The following is a 15,644-nucleotide window of genomic DNA, read 5'->3' as shown; positions in this document are numbered from 1 at the left end:
CCATAAAAATTATGAATAGAATCGGTGACAAAGGGCAGCCTTGGAGGAGGACAATGTTCACTGGAAACAGGCTTGACTTACTGCTGGCAGTGCGAAACAGGTTCCTGCGCCAGTTGTACAAGGACTGAATGGGACGTAGTAGTGTGCCACCAATCCTATACTCCCGGAGAACCCTCCACAGGACACCGCGAGGTGTCCACAAAGCACACAAAGAAAATCGTGCTCCATGGACTCACTGAATTCCTCCCACACCCAAGTTTTTGCCTCAACAACCACCAAAGCCGCGTATCGCTTGGTCTGCCAGTCCCTGTCAGCTTCTTCAGGAGCCCCACAAGCCATCCATGCTCGATAGGCCTCCTTCACCTTGACAGCAGCCTTAATCTCTGGTGTCCGCTACCGGGTTTGGGATTTGCCGCCACGACAGTTGTGGCCGCAGCTTGGATCGGCTGCCTCAGCAATGGAGGCACAGAATACGGCCCATTCAGACTCAATATCCGGGTCCTCCACTGGGATGCAGGCAAAGTGCTGTCGGAGGTGAGAGTGCAAGACTCGACCGATGGGAGCCTCTGCCAGAATTTCCCGACACACACTCACTACACGTTTGGGTCTGCCAGGTCTGTTCGGCATCCTCCCCCTCCATCTAATCCAACTCATCACCAGGTGGTGATGAGTTGACAGCTCAGCCCCTCTTTTCACCCACATGTGCAGAACATGTGGACGCAGGTCTGATGATAAGACTACAACGTCAATCATAGACCTGCAGCATAGGATGTCCTGGTGCCAGGTGCACTTGTGGACATCCTTACAAATGACATTGGTGGTTCAGAGTTGAGCTTTAGCTTGGCATGGGTTACGGTCACAACACTAGCCTGTGTTTTTATTAAGCACTGTTGTTCCTGTTGTGAGATCATTTAAACCTGCAATAAAAGCCTGTTGTTCCAGTTATCAAGTCTGGGGCTTGTTTCTCTCACCGAAAATTTCAGTAACATTACTGACACTTAGTGACCAGTGTAGAATACTACATATCATCACATCTTTGAATTGAGTCTTCTGAATTCCTTAAATTTGTATTTTACTTAATTTAGCTATTTTAAAGCTTGAAAATGCTTAATTTAGGCAAAAATTGAAAAATTTGCTTCAATGAGCATTTAAAAAAATAATAATAATAGGCCCTATTCAACCACAAAACATTATCAAATGAGGTTTAATAATGTTAGCTCTGTGTTGCTGTGCATTTTTGCTTGGTGCATAATCTCAAGTTATATGTGCTCACATGTCCATTTGACTCAATAAGCCTCGATTTTAATTATTTGCCTTATTGATTTCTGTATGTTATGTGCCTTTGTTTTCATAATTATTTTTATAATTAGGTTTACGTGTAACATTAGTTGCATTGCACTGATTATTTCCATGTTGTTGCAGACCAAAGCATAGCAAAAGAGCATAGAGATCAAAGTTCACATTTTACCACAGCTTGTCATCACTTGTTATAAATTCCCCAAACAGAAGACAAAACAGGCGATACCTTACCCCTCTAAAACCCTCTGTTTTAAATTAGTAGCCTAGGCGTGCAGTTGAAAAATAAGATTATTTTTTAACATAATGTCATAATATATATATATAATAATATATTAAAGATGGTTCATTGTGTGATTTATGTTTTTTAAGTGTGCAGGAGTAGGGCGTGCATGACTTCCAATCAGATGTATGAAAGGGTACACAACTGTGAAAAGTTAGGGAACCACTGATTTACAGTAATTAACTTGGCGTGCAACAATGAGCAAGAAACTTGTTTTGTGCAAGCACGATAGTACTAATCATAACAACATACCTATATCATTTAAAAGAGTGGAGTATGAGTGCCGGGATGAATGCATCATTGGTTAATTGCAATGTTGGTCAGTGAAAAGCAAACAAAAACAGTGATGACGCCACAAACTCTGTGTCAGTACCATTGTGTACTGCTGGGGAGGAGAAACTGGCAGGAGAACCTGGGGGCAGGAGGGGCTGGAGTAGGAGACAGGCTGAGAAGGCTGCAGAGATGCTACCGGCTATAGGCACATACACCACCAGAGAGGGCGGGGAAGGAAAGAGAAAGAGCACAGCAAGAGGGAGGGTGTCAGATAGGGCCAGACAGAAGGAAATAAAGATACATGAAAACAATGGAGAAAATGTGGGTCAGATCACAAAGGAAAAGTTGTTAATGACCAGATGGACTGTAATGGAAATCACTTTTAGTAATCATGTCTGCCATCAATTCTTTATATGACAGTGAAGTTATTTACCAGGACCTATGACCAGAATTAGCTTCAAAGCAAACATCATCACACAGGTATACTGTTTTGATCTTGAAAAAGAAAATGTGTCTTTTTGGAACTGACTCTTACCTGAGCAATGATGTGGTTGCCCATGGGGTGTTGTTGCGGGGTTGGCAGCAGGGCAGTCTGAGGCAGAGCCTGGGGCTGCTGCGGCTGCTGCGTCGGGCAGGGAAGCAGGCTACGGCTGGACTGGGAGGCTACAGGTGGGGAACACACATCAGGACTGACTAGGTGCAGGCCTAGTGATGTAAGAAGAGTACACCCACACAGTTGCACATTTCAGCCATTTTGTGATTCATGGTTATTTTCATACATTTACTTGCTTCAGTTTTGGTGGGGCGGATTTGAAGTTCTACGTTTTTATGACATCACAAATGAAAACCCACAGTCATGGACATGCCAATGTTCAGTGGAACAGCGTTAAATATATCTTGCTTTCAAGTAACAGCTCATGTAATTAATTCCTAGGGGTATCACGAGACGTGCCAATATACGAGATTGGGCTTACGAGACGAGATTTTTAACATTACGGTACTTTTAAGAAAAGTACAATGAAAAATATATGACAATTTATTGCAATCTACTCATATAATTTCTACTTCTGTACTCTGTGTGTATGCTCCCGAGGCCGCCTCTACCCACTGAGACAGAGAGTATGACTGACAAAAGGCCTCACTCTGTTCATGCCGTTCTTCTATGGAACAAACACACCAAGGTGCTGAAACCAATGCACAGAGTAAATCTGCCTGTTTGAAGGTGGGAGACACGAAAAACATGCATGCATGCATATGGTACTATATGGAGGCCGGCAAAATTATAGAGTTCGTTTTCATTTATCGTGTGATTCATTCATTTATTTATTATCGTCCCAGGCCATATTTTGTCTGAACAAGAAAACTTGTCATGTTGTAATCTCATGAGATCTTGTGACATGAGATCGTGTGACACCCCTATTAATTACTATTACCCACAACTGCTACCATTACCCACAGTGAAATGTGGCATGTTATTATTGTAGCGTCCCCGATGTACATATTTCGATACTCTTTTTTTTTTTTTTTAACTTTATTCTGACTGTAAAACATCAACAGCAGTGCCCAGTTCCAACACTGCATCTACAACTTGCACACCCTATTTGCATCCTTTCCACATCCACACATTTTCTTTCTCCACTCATTCACGGACATCGGGACTCCAAACACAAAACTCATGGAGAATATTTTTACCCCCCCCCCAAATTTGAAACACTACTGAGCACCTGATGATATTTGTTTATTTATCTGTACACGTTGCTGGCACCAGCATCATTCAAGCATGAATAAAGACGTTACTAATACTGACAGTATTAGTAAAGCCTAAATGTTTCTCCTTTCCCTTAAACTATGTCCCCCTTGCCCTTACCGGATCGAGAGCCTTTGCAGCTTCCCTGCGAGCCTTTGTTGCTGCCAAGACTGTCCCCTCGAGTGAGAATGGAGATGCCAGAGAAGCTGCTGGCCTTGGTGACGGGAGGCCGCAGGGTGCGGTTGGAACTATCCGAGTCCGTGCTGCTCCATGGCCGCGGCTCCAAACATTTCATGTCACTGTCCGTGCTGCTCTGACGACTGCTAGACGCCCGGCTGGAGCTCTCGCGGTTCCCTCTGACAGGAGACAGATGCGGAGGGGAGAGATTAAACCAAGGGGTGGGTAGAATAAATTTGGAAGAATGAGGTGGAGTATATAAGAAATGAATGTTGGTAAAGTTGATTGCAAGTCAGAGGTGTAGTAGAGTTGAAGAAACAAAGAAGGATGGAAGGCTTGTAAGAGCACGGACGACCAGTTATAAACAATACATCAACAATGATAGGGAGTGGGGAACTCTCAACACAAAAGTATACAGTATTAGCACAATCAGGCAACAAGCCACTAAACATGAATTAAGATTTTAAGACATTCAAACACATTCTCTCTGACCCGCGCATACAAATAAATCCATCCAGAGGAGCACATGCAGGAGGGAAAAGATTCTCCAGACAACAGGATGAGAGGACATCAGGAAAAATAAACACACAATTAACTTAACATGATGCAGTTTAGATACATGAATACAAGAAAAACAGAACATGCACTTCAACAGTGTTGTACTGCAGACAAGAAAAGAACACACACAGACACTTAATACAAGATGTTAGATCACATTCAGACTCACACACACCATCTACAAAATAATAATTTGCTACCACTAGTTCACCACTACTACATGTTTCTTGAAGACTATGCTGTTGTATACACACACACAGGTTGCCTTTGCGGTTTGGTGTTGTGATGATGCTGTCACCATCGATAATGGCAGCTGTCAAGAAAACCAATGATCATACTGTAAGCGGATGCACCAACCCTGGGAAAGCCCTCCATCACAAGTGCACGCCGGCATTTATGGACGTTCCCGATGGAGAGCAGGTGCACACAGGCCTAGTTTGCTGAGGTTTAAAAAATGATGCTTTAAAAGGCAAATTAAAAAAAGAAATATGTGTGAGCTACATAGCAGATTGTGGTGTTTGCGTCCTTCCGTAGATGAGCTATACATAAAGCAAGTATGTCTGTGTATAGACAGCTGTGTAGCTGGGAAATATTCCACAGACTGTAATTAATGGAGGATCTATTCTGAGACCTCTCTCTCTCTCGCTCCAGCTCTTTCTCCACAACCTATTTTAAGAAAAGATGTGTTCACTGCCATTTTCTGCAAAGGCTAAGCCACACGTTTACTGAATTCTCCGCAGACGTAGGATGAGATGCAGGGTGAGCTGGAGGCAATCTGCTGGTGATCACATGATATTTCTGTTATGCACAAGCACACGCACAGAGCCATCACCTGGTTCTATCTAAACAAGTGCTACATGATGAATACTGTTTTACAGCATAGCAGGGGAGCAAAACATTAGGAGCACCCTTTGGGTCAGTTTGCAATTCCTTCAACCGCCACCTGGTGACTCAACTCAAAACACGTGCACCAATGCACTTACTAACATCATCCGGCTGAAAAGCTAGCGAGAGAACAGGACCACTCAAATTCCAGTGGATATCTTTGACAATACTAAATAAATTATACGGAAAATTTGAATCACTTTACATTGGATCCCGCATATTCGCAATTCAGAATTCCCGAGACGCACAGTGGTCTAGTGGTTAGCACAGTCAGGAGATCTGGAAGATCTGGGTTCAAATCTCTGTTTGGACATCTCTGTGTGGAGCTTTCTACCCGTGCATGGTTCCCTAGGGTCTCCAGGTACTCCAGCTCCCTCACACATTACAAAAATATGCATGTTAGGTTAATTGGACACTCTAAATTGTCCATAGGTGTGAATGTGAGTGCGAATGGTTGTTTGTCTACATGTGCCCTGTGATTGGCTGGCAATCAGTCCAGAGTGTACCCCACCGCTCGCCCAAAGTCAGCTCGGATTAGCTCCAGCATACCCCCACGACACTAATGACGACAAATCAGTATAGAAAATGAATGAGTGAAAAAAGATTAGCGTGAAAAAGATTAACCTGAAATCTCCATAATTTGACCGTTTATTCATTTGTCCAAGTTTGGGAAAGCTTGAGTTGCATAGAAAGTAGTAGGAGCAAACTTCAGCTTACTTGAGGACCAACAGAAGCTTATCAACCCAAATGCATACTTGAATTGGGTTAAAAACTACCCAGCAAACAGGAAGCAATTTGTAAAGCTAGAAGAATACACATCTGCAAGCTAAATACTACGTGTGGAGTACCCCAGGGGTCAATATTGGGAGCAAAACTGTTAAATTTGTATATCAATGACATTTGTAAAGTGACAAAGGACTTAAAGTGAGCATTATTTGCGGCTGATACCACTGCCTTTTGTTCTGGGGAAAGCACGCAATATCTAATTCAAAGTCGAGAATGAAATGGCCATATTAAGGACATGGTTTGATAAAAACTGATTATCCTTGAACTTAAGTAAAACTAAAATAATGCTATTTGGTAATAGCAGAAAGGACATGCATGACCAAATACAAATAGACGGGAGTGGACATTGAAAGGGTGAATGGAAATAAATTTCTGGGGAACATAATAGATGAAAAATAGCAAAAATATACAACAAAAGGTGGCGAGAAATACTTCAATATTGAATAATGAATTGTTCTTCATCAAAAATCACTCCACACTCGTTACTGTTCTTTGGAATTACAATATCTAACTTGTGTGGAGATATGGGGTAATAATTATAAAAGCAATCTTCAGTCACTAAATGTACTGCAAAAAAGATCGGTGAGGATAATTCATAATGCCGCGTATAGACAACATAAAAATCATACATACAAACCATACATACAAACAAATATTAAAATTTGCTGATTCAGTAACTTTTTAAACCTCTAAAATAATGCATAAAGTTATCAATAACTCGCTACCCAAAAATGTCATACAATACTTCTCTATAAGAGAGGAGAAATATGAATCTTAGAGAAAAACTAAATTTGAAACACTGAAACACGCGAGAACATCGCTAAAAACCCACAGCATTTCAGTATACGGGATTAAATTATGGAACGGATTGAGCAAAGGACTCAAACAATGCACCAAGATGAGTGAATTCGAAAACAATACAGGCAGTTGATGTTTGCTAAATACAAGGCAGAAGAATCTTGAACTTGCTTTATTATGCTTGTCTTTACTTTATTTATTAAGTATTATACTGATTATTATATTTATTGTTCTGTTATGCTTGTTTTTATGTATTATTTATTTATTATTATATGGATTATTATATTATTCGTGAAAAATCGTAATTACATCATCATATTGTAACATTATCTTAATATTACTCTATGTATTAAAACATCACATATGGAATACAGGAAGTGAGTAATATGTACTGCACAAGATGTGGAATGGATGGGGGGTAGGATTAAATAAACTTTGCTTCCTCTGACTCCTTTTGGACATGTGGAATTGTGAAATGAATCATGTCACGTATTCCAATGTAATTTGCATGCATGTTCAAATAAAATTTAACCAAACCAAACCCCATAGTTTGACCCCATAATTGTATTTAAATATCTCACACAGCTCAACGCTGTGTTGAGCCAAGTCACTATGAAATTTCATACAGACCTTTAGTGGTCTGACAGGTATGTCTTTAAATATGAACAAGACTGGTTGCAAAATGTCTTTGCGGGGGCATGGGCGGGACTTATGAAATAGTTGCCCGTGAGTCATTGAGCATTAATGATTATAAAACGTTGAAAATAACTGTTTTACATGTATACTAGCATGTCTTCCAAATCATTTTGACCACAACCCACAGCAATAATCATATTTTAAGAGGCAAAAACATGCACTACATTGTAATATGTAACTGAGAAAGCGAACATAGAAAGCATCTATCTTAAAGAAATCAAGTAAATGCAAAAAAAAACAAAAAAAACCTCCTCACTTAAAAATACATGTATAGTACAGCTGATGGAACAAATGTCAAGTCAAACTGGAAGACTCCAAACTGCAATTCAACAGAAAGAATTGCTTACTTGGTCTGGCAGGTGCTGCTTTTTTTGGTTTGCAATTCAGCAGAAAAGTCATCTATTAGAGTGGAGGCCGTTATAAATACGGAAATACACATTTTAGTTTCAGTTTACCACTAAAATCTCTTGAATCTTTTTTATTTTGGCTCCATTACTGCTGACAATCATATGGCAATGTATGACATGCTTGCAAAAGCTACAAGGATAGGTCAACCACATAACAAACATGTTGCTGTGGAGGAATGCAACAACTTTATACAATGGGCAGGTGGATGGTAGGTAGAAAGGTACAGTAAGTACACCAGTCAGTCCTCAGTGAAACTACAAAGCAGCCATGCATGTGCCACGGGGAGCCCCACGGTGCAGTAGAGTGGAATAGGCAATCAATCAATCAATCAATCAATCAGCGGACTATGCCAAGCAGAGATCACAAGTCACCACTATCATCACTACAGTAATCCACTTTCAAATATGAGCATGGCAACACACACGCAAAAAAGGTCAACAGCACCCCAATACCTAAAGATCTGCCTCCTCTTTTGAGAGCTAGAGCAGTAGCCCTCAGTGGAAAGTCTGTTGGGGTTAATATTGGGAGAAAACGCTGGGGTTACAAGACTGCACTTGACAGAAGGTCAGAGAGAGGGTTTGGGGGATGAGGGGGAAAGTAGGCATGGCGTAGGACAGGGGTCACCAACGTGGTGCCCGCGGGCACCAGGTTGCCCCCCACGACCACATGAGGCGCCCGCAAGCCTGCTTTTCATTCAGGTTTTCAGTTGCTAATGTGAGAACACTACAAAGAAATGTATTCTGAAACATAAAATGTGAGTTGTGGATAGCAGCCTTTTGTGAATGTTTTGGTAAAACAAGCATATTTGATCTGTTTGGGTTGAAATAAGGTATCAAAATCATTTCTACAAAAATGAGTAGCTCGTGGCCATTTTCATTTTCTAAAAGTAGCTCTCGCAAGAAAAAAACGTTGGTGACCCCTGGCGTAGGACCTGTGACCCTGGAAAGGAGGAATGAAGGAAAAAAATGCAAACAAGGCAACTTTCGCAACTGTTGACAACCACTTTCTCTGCCTAATGTACTTAACTCTTTCAACTTCAATGACCAGGGTGCTTTGGAATAAGATACTTCAAGAAAACATTGCCACAATTCTTTAATTCCCACCATATTTTTATGACTTGTCAAAACAGTTTACAATGAACCACATATGTTCATAGAAGTCATTATATTGGTTAGATTGATACATAAGCAACTAGGTTTAGGTGGTACCACTTATTGGTGAACGCTGCCGTTATTATGGAAGACACAAAGAAAAGCAAGTAGCACTGCATCATCTTACCTGTTGTCGTTGATGTATCCATTCTGAGAAGACTGTAAGAAAAAGGACACCTGCACATTATGACACGCTTCATTCACAGAGGCACTTATGGCCCATATTGTACATACGGTATTTACGGAAAGTGTTTCACATCTCTTTCAAACTAGCTGAAGTCAATACAGAAGGTCAAAAACGATTTAACAGAAACAATGGCAGACCTCAACACACCGCCGAGATGATGTCAATAAATGTAAATAATAAAGTCTCATCCGATATTCATCTGGTAAATCCAGGGTGTGCCGGATTAATTTAGACTAGAGTATCCTGCAACTATCATTTCAATGTTGAGGAGATGGAAACAGTAGCTAGTATTTATTAATTGATTGCATGTGATTGCATCCTTGTGTACTATATACCCAGATCAAAAACTTACTTCTCGGGCAAAGATTCGGTCTCGTACCCTCTGATATTCCTCCTCTCGTTCCTCGATGGACTTGCTACGCCGCCCGTCCTGCAGCGGCACACGTATCTAACATGAAGAGGGTGGTGGGGATGGGGACATAAAAAGCACAAGTGACACATATATATAAATTAGAGAGAAATATGCCACAAAATCATCTGGGTGACTGGAAAGCAAATTTAAACACACAGACTTCTTTCTTTAAAGAAATCTTTCTTTAAAAAAAGGCATGACTTCAGTTAAAGTCAACACAGCCATCATTGTCTAAATAGCTAGCAACACAAGTAGTAGCTAGATAATTGTATCTTTTCTACAGTCAGGCATGGTTGTAGTGTCATCGTCCGGGGGTTACATGAGTGCTGCTGGCACTAGGAAGCTGCAGTTCTTTGAGGGGAAAAATGAATTCTAACATGTACTCTGACATTGTGAAGCAGAGCATGATCCCCTCCCTTGGGGAAACTCGGCTGCATGGCCATAAGCCGTCCAAATTAGGGGTGTCCTGATTAGATACAGATATCGGTTACCAGGCCGACATTAGCAGCCGGATAGAGCCCATGTGATCCCAACAACAGCATGTGCTAACGTGTTAAGCATCAAGTAAGAGTGATGCCAGCCGTGTGTATTTTTTTGTTAAAGTCCGAAAAAGATGTTGCAGCTGAGTGCAAAACATGCTATGCACAAGTTTCCCGCGGTGGCACAGAACCGGGGAAGTTTAATATGACCAAAGTCATCACACAGGACACTCCCACGGGACGACAAGAAGTCATTGGCTATGACAGAAAAGACGACCAGCCCCTGTCGGTGGTGAGTAAAGTCAGGTTTAAACGCTTAATTCAGCACCTCGAACCTCGCTACATTATACCTAGCTGCCAATACATTGTGGATAAAACTATACCTCACATGCTTAAAGAGGTAAATGGGTCCATTTTTCTCATTCTTACTGTTGCTGATTTTTGTGGTTTGTTTGATCAATATCACTTGTTGAAGCCTTTTCTAATATCCCACACACAAAATAAGTAATAAAAGCATGACTTATTTGTGCTGATATCTAATTGATATCATTATTGGACGATATTCGAGGCTGCAATATTGGTATCGGAAGTGAAAAAGCTGTATCGGTACACCCCTAGCCCAAATACACCTCCAAGATGACAAGTGCCTTGCTGAGGAATGGAGGTGAAGGTGATGAAGTGGTGAAGTATGTGTCCTCCACACCTGAATCCAATTCAGCACCTGTGGGGCATCCTCACGTTGAAGGAAGGTAGGTCACAGGTAACATCCACCAGCTCTACCAGTGATGTCATCATGGAAGAGTGAAAGAGGATTCCAGTAAGATCCTGTGCAGCTCTGCTCAATTCCATGCCCAAGATGGTTAATGCAGTGGTAGATAACGGTGCTCACTGCGGTTGGGTGATATGGACCTTAGCATGTGTCACAATATTTTTGGGATGTATGACGATGACGATATAATTAAATTCAGCAGAGTCTTGTATAAAAAGTTACAAACCTTAACCGACATAATTCAAAATCATTTAATTAAAAGTACTTGTGTAGAGTGTCCAGAAGCAAACCAGTCTATTCCAGTTGTTGAAGGCAGCTGCTTTCACAACATTAGATCCACTGTCAGTAGTTACACACACTTGTTTCTTCTCATCTAAGTCCCATTCCTGGAGAAAATCCTTCAACTCAATTGCGGTGTTTTCACCTGTGTGGTCCTCCGGGAAAAAAAAACTTGCCTGGAGACAGGACGACTTCAAAGTCGAGTCGCTGGCTACGTAGTGGACCGTGAGGCTAATACTGTATATGGTTGAGTTGCATCTCTGCTCGAAACCAAACCACGTCCATATTATAGAGGTACCTCACGTTTACCAACAATTTCTTCATCTATAGTCAACGCTTCTCCTCCACCTTCAGCCATGCTCATTTTCTCTCTCTTGGTTGTTTTGCTGTTCGCTCTGTTTTCTCCGCCACCGCTGGACCATGCTGCCGGTAGACGTGAAGCGCCAACGCGTCAATACAGTGCACCGCGGCGCGCAGGTTTGTTGCAGGAATGCACGTGATCAACACTGCGTTTGAAGTTATCACTTCTACCAGTATACTTCATTTTCTTATCATTGGGAGGATTTATATCGGGATATAAAATGTATCGCCCACCCCTAGTGCTCACGCTAAATACTCATATAAGTGTCATTTCTATAATATTTTACCTTCAGAAGATATAATAAAATGCTTGCAAGAATGTGAAGAATGCAGATTGTAGATTGCACTTGTAGAACATACCTGATTATCATCCTTGTCCATGCTGGCATCATCTCTCTTGAGAATGAACTTCTTCTGAAAGTCCACGTTACGCTCATCCTTGATGTGTTCTGAGAACCTTTGCTCAGGGCTACAAAAAAAGAAGCAGGTGCAAAGCATGAGACTGTCAACGTACAGTACACAGTGGATCCCCGTACATTCACCATTTAGCATTCACGGCTTGTTTCTTCAGTTTATTGATCCATTTTCATGACTGGTACCTAAATGCCTAAAGGTACATTTGTTTGAACAAATATAATGATGATAACAAATATAGCTCATAAGAGTTTCATTTAAGAGCTGATATCTAGCAACGTCCATGGTTTTCTTGATAATAACCAAAATCACTTGAGTTCTTACTTGAATAGCTATAACATTGTAATGCAAAAATATATAATTCTTAAGAGCTATTTTTGTTGTCATTATTATATTTGTCCAAACAAAGGTACCTTTAGTTGTATCAGGCACTAAAATGAACAAAAAACTGAAGAAACAAGCGTGGTCTAATAGGTTTTTCCATGACTGTATTTGCATACAGTAACCCCTCATTTATTCCAGTTAACTGGTTCCAGACTGCGATAAGTGAATTTCCGCCAAGTACGATTTCTTATTTTTAAATGGAATATTATAGCGTATAATATACAATATAGCGCAGAAAACCTGTTTACAACCCTCTAAATACGGTTTTTAACATTATTAGAGCCCTCTAGACATGAAATATGACCCCTATAGTCACCTTCGAATGACCCAATATACAATAGTAGACATAACTGGAGAAAATAAGCCATTTAAGGCATAGGATTCATGCTCATGTGTGTTGCTGTAAATGTGTTCTGGTGCTAGGGGAGCAGAGTGGCAGGCAGACAGGAAGTGACGTCCGGAGTTCAGAGTTGAGTTTTAGCTTGAGGTGGGTTACGGCCACAAAAGTAGCCCATGTTAGGGAATATTGTGCCTGTCGTGAAATCATTCAAACCTGCAATAAAAGTCGATCAAGTCTGGTGCTTGTGTGTCTCACCAAACATTACAGTAACATTACTGACACCTAGTGACAGAATACTACATATCGCAACATCTTTGAATGAGTCTTCTGAATGCCTTATATTTGTATTTTACTTCATTTAACAATGTTTGTCCTTAAAATAAGTAAAAAAGTAAAAATACACAACATTTGCTGAAATTTGCATACTTACACTAATAACAGGCCATATTCAGCCACGAAGCAGCATGATTTATACAATTTACAGTATTTTTGAAAAACCTTGATAAAGTTAAGATAAAAAAGTACACAATATTCTGGAACAAAACACAGTATTTTGCCACCAACAGCCATATTTTGCCACAAATGTGCTATATGTTGCTATAAAGAACATTGTGTCACAAAAATACTTTTTGAGACACAAATACAGTGGATTCAACTTTCATGGCCCTGCAAATTTGAAGATTTGTGGTCCAAATCTCGTTCACTGTAAATTGTTAATTTATAAATAGGTGATACAGGTAAAATGTACAGCATAGATTTACTACTGTTATGTCTACAATTTGTACGTCTGTTTTTATGCTTCGGTGATAATGTTCTTTCGTCAATGAGATTTCACACTTTGTTCAGCAGTCCTTCAATGCACCATAGCTGCGTGCTGTGACTGCTTACAACATGACTCCAATTCCACCTGTTCATGGATCATCTTACATCATCATAAATTAGAGGTGAGTACCTATACATTTTATACTTTAAATGCTTTATAAGAATGTGAGGCCTATTTCGGGTTTACACCTGGATTATTTTGACCGTGAACAATAGCAAATGAAGAGAGAAGGGTAGGGCTCTGGAGCTGAGTCTAACCTAATAATTCTAACAGCCACTTTCATTGCAAATGTTGATTCGAAATTGGAGGAGAACGCCAAGCTAGCAGGGGGGTTTGGAATTGGATTTTTATGGGCGTATCAATTACTTGTGTTTTTTTGCCATTCGCTGGTGGTCCCTGGGAAAATCTACTGTACAGTAATAAAGTTGTCATTTCTAGCATTTCTTAGCTCTTGGCTAAGGTGCTTACAAACACTCACATGCGCGTGTTGCCCGTCTTGTTGATGATGACAGCCTTGCCTGTCTGATCCACATTGTGATCCATGCCAAAGTAGGCAGCCACGCGGTGCAGCAGCATACGGTGATAAGATGTCATCTGGGGGAACTTCTTATACTGGTTACTACAAGTTAAAACACACACACACACACACACACAGTTGGACAAAAAATTGCACTTGGTGTTAAAAAATAGAATGAGATTTCAATCTGTCATCGTGCTATCATGACGAATCACGCTCGCTTGGAAATCTGACTACTCTGGCATTGATAAGCCAACAACCAACAAATCTCCAACAAACAGCATCTTTACCAGAGACAGATAAAACCGGCCCCTTATCAACTCGCAACCTTATCACCTTGGCTTGATCTATAAATAAATACAAATGAATGTGAAATAGACACTTGAAGAACATGACTTACTTGTCATCATTAATGAACTCCAGGATATCTTGTTCTAGTTTGAGCAGCATCATTCGATCCCTGGTAGGCCAAAGTGGGGGACATGGGAGAAAGATCAGTGGCTTCAGTTGTTTATATTCATTGACTTGGATTTATTTATTTACTTTCTCTGTCATTCTATCGGTCAAAAAGTTAATTGCACATCATCATGATTGCAACTAAAACTTATGGCAGTATATAAACAATCTGCTCTGTCTAATTTGGATCATTGTACAATGATATTGCCAATGCATGTGGAAATTAGATCACTGACTGAGCATCAAGCTCCCACCTGGGATTGTTCTTCAGTGTGTTGACCAGAAACTCATGAACGTCGATACCCGTGGAGTCAGTGTATTCCTGACTGGAGTCTACAAAGAGACAGAGAGGAAAGTCAAATGTGGATGCAATGATAGAGTATCAGATAGCAACAGGGAGATGGGGAGTCAAGACCGCCGCTCAACATAATGGTTAAAGTGACCTACAACACATCTGTCAGCATCCCGTCATCAGGAAAAGTAAAGCTGTTGCTGTTCTGTGCCCTCTTACACATATACGAGCACGCACAGAGAGACACAGACAGACAATATTCGAAGGATCGTTTTCCACCATTTTCCACTACACTAAACAGTAAGGATAGGCCATTTGATATGTGCTGCTCTCAGAGTCTAATGATGCCTGAGGGTCTCTGCCGAAAGGATGAGGGAGGTGGATAATTAGAGAGACAGGAAAGAAACATAACATACTTTGAGGAATTACCTTGACACCAAACTAGTCTGGATGTTAATACGCCTCCAAGTATGGATCTGTGTGGCGTCCGCTCAACTCAATTGTACTGGGGGCCACAGTTTCAGAAAGCTAAGGAATGGGGGATTTGTCCCTTCACTAGTATTCTTACTTTGTATGATGACAACACAAGCAATATGTTCAAAGATCCTTTATTTGACAAGACTACTCTGCTGTTTTAGGACCTAGAGTGGATTTGAGGATTTTTATCGATACATTGTTATTTTTATTATTTGCAGGAAAACCTGCCATTAGTGTTTCTAGTCTCCATAATTAGGATGATTATTGATAGAAAACCCATTTCATGTGCCTTAACCCTACATTGGTATAGCTTGAGTTGACTTCACATATTACAGTATATACACACACATACATACATATACTGTACATAAACATCTCACAAGAAGCTAGGGATATT

General features: G+C 40.6%; 1 protein-coding gene across 19 annotated transcripts in view; it reads right to left on the bottom strand.

Annotated features, from left to right (window-relative positions):
- The window catches only part of LOC129185874 (R3H domain-containing protein 2), a 67,545-nt gene that overhangs the window by 13,183 nt on the left and 38,718 nt on the right, over positions 1-15,644 (bottom strand). For 5 of the 19 annotated variants that reach the window (XM_054783459.1, XM_054783458.1, XM_054783463.1 and 2 more), the window contains 10 exons: positions 14,733-14,811; positions 14,423-14,482; positions 13,984-14,124; positions 11,905-12,013; positions 9,598-9,693; positions 9,186-9,235; positions 8,360-8,413; positions 3,720-3,955; positions 2,388-2,557; positions 1,953-2,051 (listed from right to left, as the gene is read on the bottom strand). In XM_054783459.1, coding sequence (XP_054639434.1) covers positions 1,953-2,051; positions 2,388-2,557; positions 3,720-3,955; positions 8,360-8,413; positions 9,186-9,235; positions 9,598-9,693; positions 11,905-12,013; positions 13,984-14,124; positions 14,423-14,482; positions 14,733-14,811 — 1,094 coding nt within the window. The remainder of the gene's footprint in view (positions 1-1,952; positions 2,052-2,387; positions 2,558-3,719; positions 3,956-8,359; positions 8,414-9,185; positions 9,236-9,597; positions 9,694-11,904; positions 12,014-13,983; positions 14,125-14,422; positions 14,483-14,732; positions 14,812-15,644) is intronic. The other 14 variants (XM_054783466.1, XM_054783467.1, XM_054783464.1 and 11 more) reach the window with 9 other exon arrangements.

This window comes from Dunckerocampus dactyliophorus, chromosome 8, assembly GCF_027744805.1.
Source record: "Dunckerocampus dactyliophorus isolate RoL2022-P2 chromosome 8, RoL_Ddac_1.1, whole genome shotgun sequence".
Taxonomy (NCBI): Eukaryota; Metazoa; Chordata; class Actinopteri; order Syngnathiformes; family Syngnathidae; genus Dunckerocampus; species Dunckerocampus dactyliophorus.
Note: the sequence above shows the minus strand (reverse complement) of the source record. Positions and strands in the feature narration are given on the sequence as shown.